Raw genomic sequence first — 20242 nt, 5'->3', positions numbered from 1 at the left:
ATGGTACAGTGGTTATGTAAGAAAATGTCCTTGTTCTTAGGAGACATGTGGTGATAAGGAAGCATCATGACTCAAATCTATTTTCAAAAGGATCAGAAAAATGATTTAGCTAAAAAAAGAAAGGAAAGAGATTAAAATATGCACAGAGGTGGCAACAGAAATGTAGTAAAATTTGAATGTGGTGAATTAAACAAATGGATGTTAACTATACTGTTTTCAACTTTTCTCTAGTTTGGAAATTTTTAAAAAGAAAAAGGCAAAGCAGAAAGGTAATCTGTGTGTGGCTAAAATTGATTTTATGTAAATGAATGTGCTAAATACTAATAAATTATTTAATACTTACTAAAAATTTTCCATGAAACTCTTTACCATCAAAGATAACCATACTAAAAGGTACACTAACATTACCTCTGGCCAGTGTCAATGACATAATTTTTAGCTTTTTTTTTTTTTTCCCAATTCTAAAACAATGTTTGACTTACCTATGAAATTAAAAGAAACCATCCACCTTATCAAAAAAAATTTAACATTGGAAACCCATAATCTTCTGGTTTTAAAATAATTTATTTCATAGGTCTGTTTTAATTTCATGTCTTACAGCATACATTATTTAACCAAGAGGTGCTGGACAGAGATTGTAAAAAGGGAGGAAACATTTAGGATAAGAAACCAGCTCAATTCCGTAAGAATTTGATCCTACTTTGTAAAGGTTCGCTAGGATAAATTTCTATCATACTTCTTTTGTGCTTACAAAAAACATTAACTTCTGAATTTCCAATGTTGTAAATAAAATTTTTACAATTAAGTATGCATTCAATTGTCACACAAGGCAACCAAATAAATTCAGTCATAAACATTAGCATAGTATGTATTTCCTGTCACTGCACTAACATTAAACTAAACTTCAAACCACAAAAACATGTGACTAACATTAAAAAGGCAAGCTGTAAGGTACCGAAAGCTTATAAAGGACAAATTGCACATGGTTAAGATGGGACATCATTTGACAAGGGCTGGTGTGCACATGGCTGCTTTTTCTTGTAAGAAGGCCACCGACAAACAGGGCAACAGTGTCGGCCCCCAGCCAACCACATCACAATGCAATTTTGATGGAACACATGACCACAAGGCAATCCCATTAGCAAACATCCATTTTCAAAATTCTCTAGGCAAACAACACATTCAGTACAGTGCAGCATATCAGCAGGCCAAGTTAACCAATCAGGATCCATATTTTCATTAGTGCTATAGGAGCCATAGGACTGCCCCTTCCTTTCACATGGGCTGGTCTGACAAAATTTATTGGCACATGAACAAGCCTCAGCATCACAGTGACTTGCTCTTCCTGGTGAATTGTGAACTATGCTTTGTTTATCTTCAAATGCTTCCTTCTCGCTGCTAAAAGTGTCTGTGTTCTCACTGTCTGAGTCATTTTCAGTATCTTGAGAACTCTCTGACATTTCCTCTTCAGACTGGACTCCAAGACATTTAAATCGCCACATTGGTAAGTTTTTTATATAATCAGTTGGTATGAGAGGGTGAAGCCAAAGGTCAGGGAAAGCTAACCGCTCCAAGAATAAGTCAGGGTCTTCGTCCCAATCAGATTCTACAGGAAAGTTCTGAAAAGATGCAATCGGGTGGAAGAGGTAGCTGGTGTACCAGTCCCACAGGCTTGATAACCATTCTAAGTTATTGGCATTGACTTCATCATTGTTGCTGCGCCGTCTCTTTCTCTCAAAGTAGTCAATTAGTAAACCATGTCCAAAGTACGTACTGAGAAACAGGGCGGGGTGTGAAGAATAAAACATCCAGTCTGCCCTTACCCATGAAGCCAGTGTAGTTGTATTGGAATACCTTAACAATTTTAAGCTATATTCATAAAAGCTATCTAAGTAAGGGAGCTGTAAAAACCCCAACACAGGCAGCCAGGAAATAATTAATAGAGAATTGTATGTCCCTAAAGTGCTTATGAGAACCACAAATCGTTTGATGGTAGCTCCTTGGGTAATAAATAAGTCCATCCAAGCCATAAGATTAACTAGAACCAAACTCAAAACAAACAGATCATTTACTTCAGGTTGTAATGAGCGCAAAAAAGAATCCATGGCCTGAAGGGATATAAATTCACCTGTGCGGTTTCCATATCTGTAAATTCCCTCAGGTGTTCTAAGTATGTACGATGGCATGTTATATACACCAATATCTGTCATATAACTCTTGTTGTCCCAATTTTCCACATTAACAAAAATAAACTCAATTCTTCCAGTAAATTTTATACTTAGTGCAGAGAAGAAAGCTGGTGGTTGGTCAAGGTTTGCAAACAGGTATATTTTAACCCAGTACTGATCACTTTTATTCCATTCTTTTTTCAAATGTTCAGCATTATAAATAGTTTTGATCCGAGAAGCTGCATGAGCAGTTATCCATTTAAAAATGTGCTCTACTTCAACCTTGCGTCCACTATACTCTTTAAGCATGACTTTCCCTTTAGAAGTACTTGTTTGTGGAACAGACATAATGAGCGTGGATCGTACCCAGCCTCTTCTCCTGCAGTATCTGTAAGACAGTAAACTGTAAACAAACAGCTAGGCTGTTGAGCAACTTACCATTCCCTAATAAGTTTCTTTAACACCTGAAAGATGCCCTCTCCCACAAATTGTATGACTCCAAATCATCAAAATACAGGACCAGCACTTGGTAATTGTGCAAGAAGAAGAAGCAAGCTCTTTTTTGTGATTTTATATTTCTTTGTTTTTATTAAAAATTGTTCTAAAGAAAGTGTATTTTAAAAAATCTTTTGAGTCAAAGGAATCAGCAAATATTGTACTTCACCATCTCTGATGTACCTACTACTTACACTATGTGCTGCTAAGATCAGAAGATAATGGGAAGATAATTTCTACTCACAAAAAACGTAAAACCCTGTTAAAAAGACAAAAGAAATATAAAACTGTATTTCACTGCTAAATAATAAAAAAGAAGTTCAAAGAAAGGGAATATTTGGAATTTGAGCTGGTAAAAATTTCATGAAAGGTTTTTATCTTGAAGGTTGACATTCTGAAGGGCTACATCTTGAAGGATGGTTGAAATTCAGATGGGCAGAGAACAGAGAAACAAATAGGTTATCCTACATGCTGAATCCCTGAACTGGTGCAAGGTCCTGGAGGGTAGATGACATGCCCTACCATTTATTAACTGTTATAATTTAAATATGAAGTGTCTCCCAAAGACCCATGTATTGGGCAATGCAGCAATGTTCAGAGGTGGGGCCTACAGAGGTGATGATCATGAGGATGCTAACCTCATCAATGGGTTAATCCCTTGATGAATTCACAGCTGAATAGGTTTATTAGGAGGTGGGGCCCAGCTGGAAGAATAAGGTCACTTTGGGGGTTTTTGTTGTTTTTTTTGGTACCGGGGATTGAACTCTGGACCTTGTATTTGCAAGGCAGGTGGAAGAACCGCTGAGCTAAATGCCCAGCCCCAACAAGGTCACTCACTTTGAAGGATCTATCTTGTACCTAGCTCCTTCCTCTCTCTTTGGCTCTTTCTCTCCTAATCTTCTCCCTGGTTACCATGTTTGTCTGCCATACCCTTCTGCCATGATATTTCTGTTTTGTAGCCAGCTTACTATGGACTGAGCCCTTTGAAACCATGAGCCCAAACAAGTCTTTCTTCCTTTAAGCTGTTTATGTAGGCATTTGGTCACAGTGATAAAAAGCAAATTCATAACTCAAGCACCTACCACAATGCCTGATACACAAGCACTACTTCAAATAATATGCACAAAAACCAACCCAGAAAAGAGGTACTGAAAGCCCCATTTTTTTAATATTCTCTTTTCAATTGAGACTATGAAGAGGAAACAAAGGAAGTAGCCACAAAACGATCCCTATTTTATAGCACAGTAAATGTAGAAGACTTTAACACAAATTTAATTAACTAAATTAACTCAATTTAACTAAGTCATTTGTTTAGATTTATTCAGGAGGGCTGCCAGGCGTGGTGGCAGATGCCTGTAATCCTAGCACTTGGGAGGCTGAGGCAGGAGGATTGCTGCAAATTCGAGGCCAGCCTGGGCTACAAAGTGAGTTCAAGGCCAGCCTGAACTACATAGCAAGACCCTGTCTCCAAAAAAAGAAAAAAAAAAATCAGTAGGGCCATGACACTACCTCTTTTGGAAATGGATAGGTTCTTGCTATGAAATTTGAAATATCCATCTCCCTCTAAAAAACTAGGTGATGAAAAGTGCCCCAAAAATGAAAATAGCTGTTTGGACTATCATGGAGAGATTTGTTATGAAAACATTCTCCTTTGTTTTAAAATAAAAGTTCTTTTCCAAAACCTATGATGTGGAATTTTATGATATATAAAATTTACCTCAATAAAGTTGTAAAAGAGAAAACCTATCACATATATACATTTTTGTTTACAAATTTGTAAATTGATAGTAATATCTGATTTTTAAATTCAGAATACTGATGTAAAAATCATAGATGTTATACTTAGTAAGCATGGATTATGTTTTTATAAAAATTAGCATTATCTCAGAAATTTTGTGGCATGATTTAAGATAAATGAACATGTTACATCTTAAAGACAAGGTCAGTGATAACCCTGGGAAACTATCTAATGCCTCAGAATCACAGACTCTGACTTTTAGCTTTTTGTTTAATAGATTTACTTCCTTAGCAAGATATATTCCATTAATATCAATCTTGTTTTATATAAATGGTTTGAAAAATAATATATTCCTAAAAATAGAGACTCTTCAAATCTTTTCACACTATATTTGTCCAACACAAACAATTCATTGATATGAATTCTATTTTTATCTTCAACAAAAAAAGAGTAGTAGGTCAAATGCATATAGTTAAGTGCCTTACTTTTACCTTTTTCCATGTGGTAATATGTATCTTTCAAATTAAATCTTATTTTCCAAAATTGCAAAGAAACTTCTCATACTTTACTAATATATATTTATCTAAACACTGGTCCAAAGAAATCCAAAGCACAAATATAGTATAACATATTAATCTTAAACACTGCTAAATGAAAAAAAGGACTAAATGTAATATTTTCCAAGAATGTTGCATTACTTTATATCAATACAACAACTTTTACTGACAATTCAAAAGAACTTTTAAAGATCAGACTAAATTAATGAGAACACCATAAAAACATTCTCTATTTCTTAAAAGTAAACCTATTTAGCTCTTAGAGACCTTCTGAGATCTTAGAAAACTTCTAAAGAGATAAGAAACATGGCTAGTGCCTATTGGTATTTCAGTTTCTGGTGTGGCAAATGATTTTGAAAAAGGTACCTTGGTGTCTGTTTATGTAATGCCATTTCTTCAGACAAGGTCACTGACCTCTGTGGTTTTTCCTGCTTATTCCATGGCCCCTCATAACCTGTCATTCTTACCATAAGTCTCCCAAACCCCTTGTCTACCACTTAGCTCTTGCAATTAATTCCCATACCCTGAATTCTCTTCAACACCCCCATTTTAGCCAAGCCCTGCATACATATACATAAATACCACCTCACCTCCTACTTTTTCCAAAAAAAGAGCAGAATGTGGAGCTGGCAAGAAAAGCCCTCAGAAATAGGGTTGAGGAATAAGAGTGAGAGCCAAGCAATGCCACCATGCTGGGTGTACAGAGAAAGAAATTAAAACTGCTATCACTGCTCAGGGTCAGAAGCTGCCCAGAAATAGTGCTTCTGAACGTTCTTAGTGGAGCTAAACATGTCAGGAAAGCAGGAAAGAATATAAAACTGAGACTACAGTCAAAGAAAGCAGTATGGCCCATTGAAGAAAGGGTTTTGGCATTTTTTTTTTTTAAAACCTGAGAACAAGAAAATGTTTCTTTCTTTTTTTGTTTTTTTGGTACCGGGCATTGATCTTGGGACCTTGCGCTTGCGAGGCAGGAAGCAGAACCACTGAGTTAAATCCCTGGCCCTAAGAACAAGAAAATGATTCAATTATTCAATATATAAAAACACTTCCTGAATAACACTATTCTCTGCTCAGTTAAACCTTCACTGAAATTTTGAATACTTTTCTCCATGCCTTTGCATTTTGTTCTTCTATATCTACACAGTCATTAAAAGAAGAAAAAAACCCTGACTAAGCACAGCTTCTATGGCAAGACTTTCCAAGAGAGGAAACTTCTGGAAGACTTTTGGAATACTTTCCAAAAGAGGAAACAGGAACATAACAATATTGAAACTGACTCAGTCACTGTACATCAAAATCATCTTTGTGATGAAACTGAAGGAAATGAGAAGTGTTCTGTTGTTTTCTGCAGTGCTGGGGATGAAACCCAGGGTCTCATGCATAATAGACAAGCACTCTGCTGCTGAACTGCACCCCCAGCCCAAGTGTTTTTTTTTTTAATAACAAAGATTATAGCTACAATTAACAATGATAAAAAAAACAAAACCCCAAAAGTTACCCAAAAAAGATTTTTGTTTTTGTTTTTAAAGATAGAGTACTGCTATGTAGTTTAAGCTGGTCTTGAACTAACTATGTAGAGCTCAGGCTGGCCTCAAACTCATGGCAATCTTCCTGCCTTAGCCTCCTGAATGCTGGAATTACAGGCCTGTGCCACCATACCCAGCTTCAAAAAAGATTTCGTTAGCCATAAATAAGAAGATGAAGCATTTTGACAAAAATATTTGAAGATGATGTATCTTTTTTCCATTCCTTAGCTAGTATAGAAACAAAAAGAGCTTTTCAAAATAAAAGCTAGAAAACTTTAAACTAAAATCTACTGAATGATGACAGTTCTGATGTACTGTTTTATAAGATTACACTAAAATAAGTACTATTTCTTTCATTTTCCCATGTTAGATTATTTTCATTTCATGTTGTTTAGTTTATTCAATTCTTTATTACCTAACAGTTACAGTGTATTAGACTATATGTTTCACTTTTATATTTTTAAAATCTTTTTGATATTTCCTAATATATTTATAAACTTTGGTGTTTGACATGTATTCGTTTCATTGATTTTTTAAAAATTAAGCCATAATATATTTCAGTGAAACAGTGATATTAATACTTTTAGCTTGACTTGAAAAAATATCAAAATATCAGCACTAGTATTTGTTCTTGTATTGTAATATCATCAGTAGGGAATAAAAGATCTCCAACAAAGACTCGATCTGAGGATAACAGATCCAATGCTAAGTTTTTTGGCAATGAAGGAGGGAAATAAAAGTTATTTACTTTTCATGAGAACATTAAGCATAAGCTGTCTCGGATATTTCAACAAAAACCAGTGGGATATGATCAGGATTCTGTGGTGAAGATAAGAATGGGAGCTTTTTGGGGAGATGAAAAAACTAAGTATCTACAGTTTTTTTTGAGACAGGATCTCACTAAGTAGTTCAGGCTGGCCTTGAACTCACTATGCAGACCAGGCTGGCCTCAAACTTGCAGCGGTCCTTTTGCCTCAGCCTCCTGAGTGCTGGAATTACAGGTGTGTGCACCACCATGCCTGCCTGAGATATATGGTTTTTTACATATGTCATGTCTTCTCTGCATGAAAGAAAACATGTCAAATGTGTTCATCTTTTATTAAATATTCACCAAATGGATAACTAAATGAACAAAAGAGTCTAAGTTATAATTTGGTGGTATTAGAAATAGAAATAAAAAAAGCATTTCAAAGAAATAATAGAATAATAAAACAAAAAATAATGTGATAGATTGAATATTGGAGTACAAAAGAATAACACAAAAATGCCTCTAAGGATTTTTGTCTAAGAAAATGGGGCAAAAAAACCCCTAAAACAACAAAAGGCAGTAAAAAAGGTACAAAGCACACACACTTCAGTAAAGAAAAACAGGATGAATGTGATTCTGGACACTAGGTTTTAGGAAAAAAAGACATACCCAGAGATAGCTGTAGAGTAGATGGAAATGAGCAAGAAAATGCAAAGCAGAAGTCAGAAGTACCAAAGAAGATTTAGATAAGCAGTGACTAGAGCCATTTGGAAAATACTGACACAAACAAGAAAAAAGATTAAGGACACTCTTAAAAGACAGCCCCCAAAGAAAGAACACAGAAAAGCCAGAGAAAGCAATCTCAGAAAGCCAATAAATGCCAGTTTAAGAAAAACTACTAATGAAGCACCTGCATAAGTAACAGTGTGCTAAACATTATCATTTGCTTTCAGTTCAGCCAGGCTTCTAATATCACCTTCTTTATTCAACAAGAAAGATTCTGATCAGGATTCAAATTCTAAGAATTCTCTAATCCACTTACCTGGGATCGCTGGAACAGTTAAAAGTGCCTGTCCGTATTCCAAATCTTGACACTTTTTTTACCATTTTCTCCCAGTGAATTTTTCCTACCAAAGGACTTCTGTCATTTGCTATGACCTATTCCCCAAAAAGAAGAAAATTAAAAAAGAAACTTTAATTATCAACCACATATATTCATAATATAAGTTCACTTTTCTGAAAAAGAGTATTTCTAGTTCTTGTTTATTATATTATATTATTATTTCAATATTATAGAAGGAGCAACTGTTCAAACACTGAACAGTTTTCAAACACTGAAGTTTTCAAACACTGAATACAGTACAACAAATTCCCGTTACTCCAGCAGTTACAAAGACGAGGGAAATCAAAATTTAAAAACTAGCCATGGGGCCAGGGATTTAGCTCAGTGATTCTACCACCAGGCTTGCAAGCGCAAGGTCCCAAGTTCGATCCCTGGCACATCCCCCCCCAAAAAAACTAGCCATGTTCTCCAGTATGTGGCCTTTTCTCTAGAATTAAGTTGCACAGGAAGAAAATGGCCCTTAAGAGTCATTTCTCTTTGATCTGAAAAGAAAATTTTAAACAATAACCCAAATAAAGCTCATTAAAAATTATCACATATGAGTTCAAGTTTCACTTTTCTTAAACTGTAATTATGATGTCAAGGGTCAATAAAACAACTGTTTTCTATTAAACTATGCTTTGACTAAATCAATACTTCTACTACTGCTATGGCTTTTTCCTTTACAATCATGACAGATTCTAACAAACAAAAAGAACAAACAAAAATTTTACATTCTTGAGCCTCTACTTCAAATTTGCAAATAGCTTTCAAACAGGACTGAGAGAATACTTTTCAAAAAACCCACAAAATTCTAGGTTGACCTTCAAAATACATACGTAACAACTTCTCTTATTATAATTGTCATCTATTCTAATAGTTAATACCTTTTCCTCCTTTTATCCTCTAAGCTTCCTGCCTTGAATAAAGGAAAAATTTCAATGAAGAAACTAGTAAAAAACAGTAAATATTAAAAGAACACAAAAATAACTAATGGAATTTAAAGGTAAGCCAAAAATGTCTAAAAGTTATCATGAAGCTAGCTGATAAGTCCAGGGTTAGCAGGCCAAGTTTATTTTTATAAATGCTGTATTACTGATACAGTACTATTCAATTTAAAATTATAATACTCTGAGCCACCTAATCTTTCTGGCAGAAAGAACTATTTTTTATGTTCACAAAGCCTCAGGAAGTAATGTTCCAGGTGGGTTTGTGGAATGAATGCCAACAGACAAGTCCCTGCAAGAGGAGAAGGTACAGCTACCTTGTATGTGGCCACTCGGCTGGAAAGTCTAAGGAAAATCAGAAGCAGCAGGAGCATGGAGGGCATATGGTCATGGCCAAGTGACTTTAAGTTCACATTATGTGTTCACAGATCACTCTTCAGTAACACCTGCTGTATGCCACTGAAATTACCATCTTCACACTGAGATGTACATGCAAATTTAGTATCTTATAACTTTGATAATAAATACACACACACACAATTTAAAGCACTAACCAAATGGTTCTCATAGTACTAATGAAAATAAATGGTCTTATTGAGGGAGACATGAGCTGTTACATAAATATTCAGATAGCTGAGGTAACCAGGAAGAGGGCAATTTGAGATGAAAACTCTTAGAAGAAAGCTCTTTTTGAAGAGGTTCACGAAGGTTACACTAACTAATTAGACTCTGGCTTTTCTATTTTTTCCTTGGTCAAAAGTACTTTACAAGTTTTACCTGGAGAATCAAGGAGACCAAGCAGGGCAGGCTTACTTATCTTTTTTTCCCCTCCAGCTATAATTGAAGAGTCAATATGGTAGTTCTTTTAGTCATGTTATCAAAGAAATCTTGAACTTATTTTTCAGATTCCTTGGGAGATTAAGAAGTCTTGGTACCATCTTATCACCATACTCCCTGCTCTCCATCCCTTTTATTTCTCCCACAAAAACTTTTCAGATATTTTTCCATTTCTTGAGCAAGGATGAAAATAACCCAAAGATTTTGTGTCTGTGTTTATGACAACTGCTTCAAGTAGCTAAAAGGCATCTTTGTCAGTGTAATCATAGCCCTAAGTCCTGGGGTGTCTTTCAGTGAAGATCCTGTTCACTGCACAAGTATATTTTAGACTTATAATAAGAGCTCTAATGTTAAAAAAGGGAGGACGAATGAAAGCGGGCTGTTCCCAGGCCCATCTTGGCTCTGGCAAAGCCAGCAGAGATGAGAGAACAGAGCTGTGAACATCGCTGGGGCAGGTGCATGACAATGTTCAACAGCAAGTCTGTCTTACTCAGCAGTTCTACCTTCTGCTTTTCACGGGTTTAAGGATCCCTGACTGAGAGCTGCACAAAAGTGAAAAATCATCTAGGCATTACATGATAGCATTTAATATGACTGTATAGCTATATTTACACAATTAGAAATTGCTTTGTCCAATGTCCTCTACAGTTATGTGACTCAAGTGAAGGTTTAGCATAAATTAATTTTGGTAGAGGTTTAATTAAATGGCCAATATAAAAATGTCTATTTTCACAAAATAACTCATCTAGCTGACTCACACAGCAGAGCAAATACCCAAAGCCTGTTACTACAGTGTCATACTAGTAGAGTCCCAGATTTATAGCTTATATTCTAAAAGCATGCACCATTCTGAGTGGCATCCACACGTCTGGTCTCAAAAAGGGGAGATCATCTTTGGCGGTTTGGGAAGGAGGTTGCAGTCTCTGTGGGAACATTTTCAGACTAGAAACAAACTGGACGAAAGCAGAGCTCCAGCTCCAGGCCTGGAAGAGTCTTGGCAAGACAGGCTAGAAGTGAAGCAATCTTTCCATTTGCCTTCCCAGGGGATCTGCCTCCCTAACTGGAATTCCCATACTTGCTCACCGTTGTATTCTTTGCAGCTAATGGGGTACCTCACTCATCTGGGTGCTTAATAAATATTTAAGTTGAATTAAACTATTTCAGCTTTTTACAATTTAGTAGTCATTCTTGTTACTTTAGATCTCAAAGAATCACTAAAGGAAAGACTCCACCTTTTTTATTTCATTATAAAAGTCCCTTCCCCAGCAACCTTTCATCTAGAGTATTTTCTGGACAACACTAGTATAAATAGGACCTTGTTGTGCAACTTCACATTAGTGTTCTTGACCCCAGTTAGCCATAAAGACATCCAATTCAGTGCATTTAAAAATACACCTGGGGGGCTGGGATTTAGCTCAGTGGTGCCACCGCCTACCTCTCAAGTGCAAGGTCCTGAGTTCGATCCCCAGTACCAAAAAACAAAAACAAAACAAACAAACACAAAAACAACACTTGGGCCTATTTTTTAGAGGTGGAATTTATTACTAATAAGAAAATTTGGCATATCCCTTTTAATATTGTTAATCCCATACAATATTATTGAGGCTTAATTAAATAGCAGAACTCCTTGGAACAAAAGAAGTATTGTGCTATGATATTTTCTGCATTTCTCAATGTTTAATTTTAACAGGGAGTCTATTTTCAAAACTGTGGACCAACTTAAGTATATGTACGCAAACTGTATAAACTCATTAAAAGTGGGGATGAGTGATGGGCAAAATAAACATTTTAATTTTTAGTATTCTAGTATTCTCACTGGCTTACTTCATGAATAAATACAAAGTTTTGCACCAAAACTTTTACATAGGAAAAAGTGGCTTGCCATGCTTTTTGCCTCCAGAGTAGCACTAAAGGATAAATAAGCTGGGCTGGGGATTTAGCTCAGTGGTTTCGCTGCCTGGGCAAGTACAAGGACCTGAGTTCGATCCCCGGTACAAAAAAAAAAAAAAAAAGAATAAATACGCTGGAATTGCCCTAACAAAACTATAGTCTAGGGCTGGGGATGTGGCTCAGCGGTGCTGCCCCTGCCTGGCAAGCATCAGGTCCTGAGTTCGATCCCTGGTACCAGAAAAAAAAAAACCAAAAAACTATAGTCTAAGCAAAAAGATAAGTTTAACGTCAGCCATTAATAGTTTCAGCCAAACAGTAACTACAATAACATAATACTTCAGTAAATACTGACCAAAGTTTTCCAGGACTTTAAATCACAGTGCTTTTCCTTGTTATCTCAATTCCAGTCACTTTAGGTTCCTTATCATATGACAGCCAGTAGGGAACAAATATGTCTTTCTTTGAACTATAAATAACAGTCAAAACAGTGCTGGGGATGTAGCTCAGTGTTAAGAGCACTTGCCAGGCATGCATGAGGCCCTGGGTTCAATCCCCACAACCACAGACACTCTCTCTCTCAGTCAAAATAGAGAAATAGAAATGTTAAAGAGGATAAATCCATAAAGCCCGGAAATTATGCTTTCTCATTATGGAAGCCTATCAGCTGTGCGTCTACTCTCTGTCCAAGTCTTCTATACATGATGCCAAGAAGACTGGGTGGCAGCAGAACCAAAGAATCTACAAACCAATAAAATAATTAGCTAATGAAAGATAAAGATAAGCAGTTCGATTAGGACAAAGAAGGAAAACTCAGAATGTTAGAAAGAACTGCTAGGGGAAAAAAAACTTGGTTCTTCATGGATTACATAGTGTTTTACTGGCAAAGATGTTACATGTATGTTGGTACCTTGAAAACTAAAAATAGGTCTGTTCACCTATAGGATGACCAGATCTCAGTACAGGAGAGATAAAGCTTGGAAATTTAAAGAATTGATCATCATTCCCCAGAGAGAGAGAAAACAAATTAGTTTATTTCAAAATAAAGAAAAGCTAGGCATCCTGGCACCTAGCCTAAAACCCCAACACTCTGGGAGGCTGAGGCAGGAGGATGGCAAGTTTGGGCCCAACCCGTGTTCCTTAGCAACTTAGCAAGACCTTGGCTCAAAATAAACAATAAGAAAGCACTGGGGATGTAGCTCACTGTAAAGGCCCTGGGTTCAATCTCCAGTACTATAAAGAGAAAAGGACCACAGTTCAAATTATTAAATTCAAATTCTTGAAAGTTACCCTTTACAATAGATTAGACTAACATGATCTGACATGAAAGAAAGACAATCACAGAATATTTCTCTTCTGTCTCGAATAGATATTTTCAATTTTAAATATAGTTTAAATCCAAAACACAAAAACAGTTCTAGAGCTTAAACCAGATATCTGTGCTGATCAGTTTAGCTGGTTAGTCCACAGAGCCAAGGACAGGGTTTCAGTTTCCCTCCACCAGTTGTCCAGACACAGCTTGTTCTCTCAGACCAAACCAGCCACTTGACAGATAAAAAGCCACAGGTCCCAAGGATCACAAACCACACAGTGGTGATGAGTGCAAACCTTGAGGGTTAACTAGGAAAATGAAGTATGTGTCCTACTGCGCCTTTCTCACACAACAGTATAAATGCACTGTGTAAACACATTCCATTTTTCTTAGGTGTCTTTCAACTGTTAATACCTACAATAGTTAAAAATATTTTCAAAGAAATACAATTTAGGGACTAGAATTTAAAATGCTAACATTCATTATTATTTCTTCCTCACTTCCTTCAAGCGTCACCCTACAAGAGAATTCCTTGCCATTCTCTGTCTCCTTGTCCTGTTCATTTTGCTTCTTAGCACACTCCACTAAGTGATATTATATTCATTTACTTGATGCCTGCATCTCCCAGCTGGAACATGAGCTGCCTAAGAGAGTAAGAATTTAGCCTGGTGTTTGTTCCTGGTATACTTCCAGGACACAGAACAGGGCCTGGCACGGCCATATTTGCAGAATAAACTGATTTTGTCACAAGTTAAGGAAGTTTAATCCATGGGTATCTTTTATAAGATATTAAAAAACAGTAGGTTGTTTATTAGCCAAGAATACATTGTTAACTAGGGACCCCAAATGTGTTTGTTGTGTCAGGCAGTATCTTATGTACAAAAGAATTTCCAGACTTTTGACATGACTCTTCCAGGTTTCAAGGTGCTCCGCATCTTTACCATTTGTTTCCATGGGGTGAATCATGTGAGTGACAAACATTTAGACCATGAACACAGAGTTCTAGGACTGGCTACTAAACTCAATCTCAGTAACAAATCTAAAACTACCTGGACAAGATATTAGAAATAAATTCCAAAGGAAAGAAATGGAACAACAATTCACTTGTAAATTGAAGCTTTAAAGAAGCTACAGTTTATTTTTCAATACCAATTAATAGAAACAAAACAGAATGTGAATGGATAAAGTATAGACTACACTCATACGAATTCATATTCTCCCTTTCCCAAATTTAAAAATTATTGACTTAGATTTTCTGGAGGGTAAAAGTTCAAACACAGCTGTATATGCCACAATAAAGGAGAGACCACTGAAATCTAATGCAAGCTCTGTAAGAGTTTTCAAATTTCAACCCACATACACAGCAGACTACATGATTATTTCATCCTCCTTAGATGTAGATTTATTTACTTGAAGCCAGGTGCAACTGAAAATCTATCTATTCAAAATCATACTACAAATCAGTGATAGTGCCAAGCCTTCAACTAAGGTCTCTGAACAAAAAATTTTCAGAAACCTATTTTATAGTCTTCGTTCTCAGAAAGAAATACAAAGAGGCTATTTTAATTTTTATACCCTAAATCAAGTTTTGTCAATCCTTGAGTGAAATGACTAGAGCACTGAAAAAAAAAAAAATCAAGGGATCTATGATTTGATCCTAGTTCAGTATTACCAATTGTACCCATGACCTATGGCAGCTATATCACCTCTCAGTGCCTCATAAAGGGTTAGACTGATAAAACTCCCAAACTTTACCCATTCACACACTATGTTCTCAATTTTAGCCATGTTCATGCTGTTAACTTGATATGTTACTTTAAGTGAAACCACATTTTAACCAGGTGTGGTGGCACATGCCTGTTTCCTAACGCTTGGGAGGCTGAGGCAGGAGGATTGCCACCAGCTTGAGACCAGCCTGTGCTACATAAAATGAGTTCAAGGCCAGCTTGAACTACATAGCGAGACTATCTCCAAAAAAAAGGAAAAGAAAAAAGTGAAACCATATTTTAAAAATTCAAATAACTTTATCTTTTCTAAGAAATATCTCAATATAATACAGTATAAATGATTTTAATTTATACTAAAATACATTAATGGTAATGTTTATGCACTCATTTATCACAGACCATATTTTGAGAAGCACAAAAGGTGATTTTTAAGGGTCTTCACGGCTTTAAAATTCTAACATACTAATTAAAATCTCACAGTTTTGGTATCTTAAGAACTAGGGTTAAAAATTATTACATTGTCATAAGCAAAATACTGAGTACTTCCCACTGCTCCACAATGGCTCCTCCCCTACAGCATAAAGCTGGTTATTTACCTAGGAGACAGATTCCTTTGCTTTTATTTTAGGTTTTTCTCTTAGATACAAAAATTATTTGAGCTGCCAAACTCAAAACTAGTCAAAAACTGACAGAAGCAGTGCACATCACTAAACAGAAGGAATATGAGTGTGCCGCTCAGGTTAATGTGGATCCCACAACTGAAATGAATTTGCTTCTGCTGATTCTAAATAAAAAAGTCAACTCCTGGGCCAGGGACTTAGCTCAGTGGTGCCACTGCCTGCCTTGCAAGTGCAAGGTCCTGAGTTCCATTCCTAGTACCAAAATAAAAAGTCAATTCCCTTTCCCCAACTTTTCCTTTTCCACTTGTCAAAATCCGTTTATCTTGGTCTGCAAAAACCTCCTTGGGAGGACATTAGAATCATCCTCTCAGAATAGAGTTATTCCTAAGAAACATGACACAAGTAAACAGAATTGTCAACCCCCACGTACTATTTGGGTAAAAATAATTTTTTTAAAGGTACTCAAGTTACCAAGAATAATGTTTCTGATACCTGAATTAGCCAGATGCCATCTTTTGTGTCTTCTACAAGCTCATAGAAGTGCATTTCGCCACTGAAATTGGTGCTAGAAACAGATTCAGATGCTTCCTCTTCCTTGAGAGCTGAATAGAGCTCCCCTTCCATCAAGTCACCTGAAGAAAGGAAAAAAACTTGTAAGATTTTGGGCCAGGGATTTAGCTCAGTGGTTCTGCCGCCTACCTCGCAAACACAAGGACCCGAGTTTGATCTCTGGTACCAAAAAAAAAACACATGTAAGATTTTTAAACTCTCATGCTCCAAACTTGAGTGATTAATTCCATTTTATATCATAAGGAATCGTATTATTCCACTCTGTAAAGAATACTAGAATATACCCATTCAAGATTCATACATTCAGTAAATACGCAGTAAGAACCTACTATGTAACAGGGCAAATGTTAAAAAAAAAAAAAAAAAAAAAAAGGCAAAAATCCAACTAAGAAAATATAGACCTTACATTCTGGTAGGGGTATCACACAATTTTTTTTTTTTTTTTTTGAGACAGGGTCTCACTATATAGGTTCAGGCTGGCCTTCAACTCACTATGTAGCCCAAGATGGCCTCAAACTCATACCAATCCTCCTGCCTCAGGCTCCTGAGTGCTGGGACTACTGGCATGTGCCACCACACCAAGCCACCACATAATTTAATAAAAATTATTGAATTTGTACCAGTTCAAAAAGCCATCATAATATTAGTTTTTGTTCTTTTGGGTTTTTTGTTGTTTTTAGTGTTACTGGGGAAGTAACTTTAAGCTACATCCTCAGCTCTTTTTATCCGGGGGAGGCTCTAGTTGGGGGGATTACTGGGGATTGAAGCCAGGGCTTTGGCACTGAGCTATATCCCCAGCCCTTTTACATACAGGACCTCTGTATGTAATCCAGAGAAGTCTTGAACTCACCAGGTTGCCCTTTAACTTAGGATCCTCCTGCCTCAGCCTCCTCAATGCTGAGACTACAGGTGCACCACTACACCTAGCTAATTTATTGACTTTTTTTTTTTTTTTTTTTTTTGGTACCAGGGATCAAACTCTGGACCTTGGGGCAGGTGGTAGGTGGGGGAACCACTGAGCTAAATCCCCGGCCCGAATGATTTTTTGAGAAAGGCTCTCACTAAGTTGCCCAAGCTGGCCTTTAATTTGGGGTCCTCCTGCCTCTGCCTCCTCAGTAACTGGGATTACAGGCAAGTAAACCACATTTATTCAGTTTTATGTATGACAAGTTCAAGTTTCACATAATCTTTTTTTTTTTTTGGTACTGGGGATTGAACTCAGGTCTTGTGCTTGCACAGCAGGCGGTGAAACCACTGAGCTGAATCCCTGGCCCAAGTTTCACATAATCTTTTAAACTACATGGTTCATAGGTTCTGATGTAAAAGATTTGGAAAGAGGCCAAAAGAACTTAAAATAGCCACAGAGTTTATATCACTTGGAGGTTAGAACTTTATCAAACGAACAATCTCCATATCCATACACTGATTTACAGCACAGAGTTTGTATCAATGTCACATTATTTTTAATTTTGCCATTGTACTATTGAATTTTGCACTGTACAATTCTAACAGCAAAATTGCAAAAATAAACTTTACAGAGGCCAGGGATTTAGCTCAGTGATGTCGCCGCCTGCCTCACAAGCCCAAGGTCCCAAGTTTGATCCCCGGTACCAAAAAAAAAAATTTTTTTTACAGATAAACTGCTACATAAAATGGGTGATCCGATTCATATTTTTGTAGGGTATATATATTTGATTTTATGTGGACTTCTTGTATATACAGTACCACTATTTTTAAGCCCAAAGGAAAGCAATAAGACATAAAACAAATGTCAAAAGAAAAAATGTGTCAGCCAGGTGTCATGGGGCAACCCTATAATCCTAGCACTTGGAGGCTGAGGCAGAAGGATCATCTGGAGTTGGAGGCTTGCCTGGGATATATGATGAATTCAAGGGCAGCCTAAATTACATTGTAAGACTCTGTTTCAAAAAAAAAAGTGCGATAAAATTGTTTTACTATGAAAAATGATTTGACTTTGGCAGGTAAGATACTTCTCATTTCCTAAACCTAGAGAATTCGTTTATTAGCAATCTTTTACTTTAGCTACTCCATTTTCCCCCTTGTGGTAGAAATAAGTCACCATAAACCAGTCAGCAAACAAGGGGCAAGAACTGTGCAGGATTTTACATTTTTCTCTAAAGAAAAAAAGTATCACTTTTGCAGAAAGGGTTCCTTCTCTCTACCTTAGTAGTAAGAGTGCTACAACCCTAAGCTACAAATAGGCAAGTGTTACACTGCTATGGAGTTTGTATTCTTGTCTGAGACACTACATGGCTATAGGGTGCTAAATAAAGAAAAAAAAAACGGTTCTGTAAAAGACAAGGCTGACAATTGAAACAACAAAAAACGTGTTTGAACCACTTCGTACAGCAATCCACACTGTCTTTCTCAAATTACACTCCTTCTTCAAGAGTACATCTAAACAAAGATATACTTTGTCCAGCAGTAAAAAAACAAAGCTATATTTCTCATCCACCTACTCAAACCAATAGCTGCTGTAAAATCATTTTTTTTCAAGGCATTACACATATGTTATAGTGCTGTTTCAATCCCATTCATCCCCCATCCCTTAATGTCTATGACATTTGACCAAAAAAAAGGTTTACATTCAAAATACAAAAATATTTAAAAGAGAAATATAAGCTCAAAAGAAACAAGGCAGACCTTCACACCAAGACACCTATTTTCACCAAAGTGAATACTGTACAGTGTACACCCTACCCAAAAACTCTTTGGCCCAAAAGCCTCTTTGGTATTGATCATTCTCATAATGTTTTCCCCTGTGGGCGGCTTATTATAGTGACAATCATGGCTAAGTGGACTACGTTTTCTTTTCCCATATTTTTATGAATTTCAACTGCTAAATGCTTTCCAGTTTGACTCTCGAATTTTGAGAAAAATCAATGCAGTGAACAATGCTAAAAAACTTTCAGACTGTAACTTAAAAATAACCTTAAAAAGACATACAGACATTTCGGACAAATAATTTCAGGGCCCTTCTCAAAACTACTAGGATTCAAGTACTTTACTGCAGAAAATACCTGAATAAAGCAAAACAAAACAAAACAAAACATAGGGGCAGCTTCTCAGTCTGCTTAACCTTGCAGGCACCGCCTCGTTCTGGAGGCTGAGGAAGGTGGCTGCAGGTACAGGTCGCCCCCTTGCCCACGTGGGGGGCAACCGGGGAGCCTGACACTCGCCTGACTTCTCCACCAGCTCCCGGACATCCTTCTTCTCGGGCAGCCCCGAGTAGCCCAGTCCCCGGCACTCCAGAATCGTCTTCAGCTTCTTGAAGCTCAGTGCCACCGGATCCACCAGCTGGGTGGCAAAGATGCCGGTCTCATACCACACAATGGCCTCAAAAAACCTGGCCAGGACGAAAAGAATCAGAAAATACAGGAGCAAGAAAAAAAGCTTCAGCCACATCTTCCCCGGCGTGTCTTCTCTTTTTCCTGGGAGCCCGGAAGGTGGAGGATGAAAAGGGTCGGGTCGGGGAGGGTAGTGTCGCGCGCGGGCGGCAGTCACCTGCGGGCCATCCCCGCGGCGGGGCAGGAGGACCGCGGCGTCGGTCCGGGTGGCCGAGGAAGAGACGACAGTGGCAGAGGCTCAGCACCTCCTCGTTCCGCCTTCCAGATGGGAGGCGAGAAAAACGAAGGAGAAACGCTCCCAAAGCCCAGTCCCCTAACCACCGAACGAGGGGGACGCGGGGGCACGTTTCCCGATGCGCCCCAGGTGGTGGGCCCTGGCCTCCAGCGCCGCGACCTCAGCGGGAGGGGAGCGACCCAACCCGATTTGGTCCACAGGGCGCGCGGGCCCGGAGGCGGCTGCGGTCAAGAGGGCGCGGCGTCCCGCCAGGCCAGGCCCGGGGCCCAGCGCGCCCGGCGCGGGGAGGAGCGGCCGCCGCAGCGCCCAGGCCCCAGGCCCCAGGCCCCGCCGGCCGTCCAGGCTTGGCGACGAGGGCGACCCGCGCGGCGGCTCCAGGTTCGCTCGGGCGGCGCCTGTCTCTCA

The 20242-nt window shown here is 37.8% G+C and overlaps 1 protein-coding gene across 4 annotated transcripts; it reads right to left on the bottom strand.

Annotated features, from left to right (window-relative positions):
- Window positions 1-545: 545 nt before the first annotated feature.
- Rnf103 (ring finger protein 103) lies at window positions 546-19998 on the bottom strand. Of its 4 annotated transcripts, XM_004844574.4 has the most exons (5): window positions 19760-19998; window positions 19435-19601; window positions 16157-16296; window positions 8275-8390; window positions 546-2571 (listed from the first exon to the last, which is right to left on the bottom strand). In XM_004844574.4, exons 1-5 carry the CDS (start codon window positions 19768-19770, stop codon window positions 987-989), a joined length of 2019 nt encoding a protein of 672 aa, XP_004844631.1. In that variant the 5' UTR covers window positions 19771-19998; the 3' UTR covers window positions 546-986. The 4 variants fall into 4 exon arrangements, with proteins under 4 accessions (XP_004844631.1, XP_004844629.1, XP_004844630.1 ...); XM_004844572.3 differs by having other exon boundaries at window positions 19435-19840; XM_004844573.4 differs by having other exon boundaries at window positions 546-2556; window positions 19435-19803.
- Window positions 19999-20242: the final 244 nt, after the last annotated feature.

The sequence above is a fragment of the Heterocephalus glaber genome, unplaced genomic scaffold (assembly GCF_053883595.1).
Source record: "Heterocephalus glaber isolate CG9 unplaced genomic scaffold, H.glaber_assembly_v1.0 deba00000470, whole genome shotgun sequence".
Classification (NCBI taxonomy): Eukaryota; Metazoa; Chordata; class Mammalia; order Rodentia; family Bathyergidae; genus Heterocephalus; species Heterocephalus glaber.
Note: the sequence above shows the minus strand (reverse complement) of the source record. Positions and strands in the feature narration are given on the sequence as shown.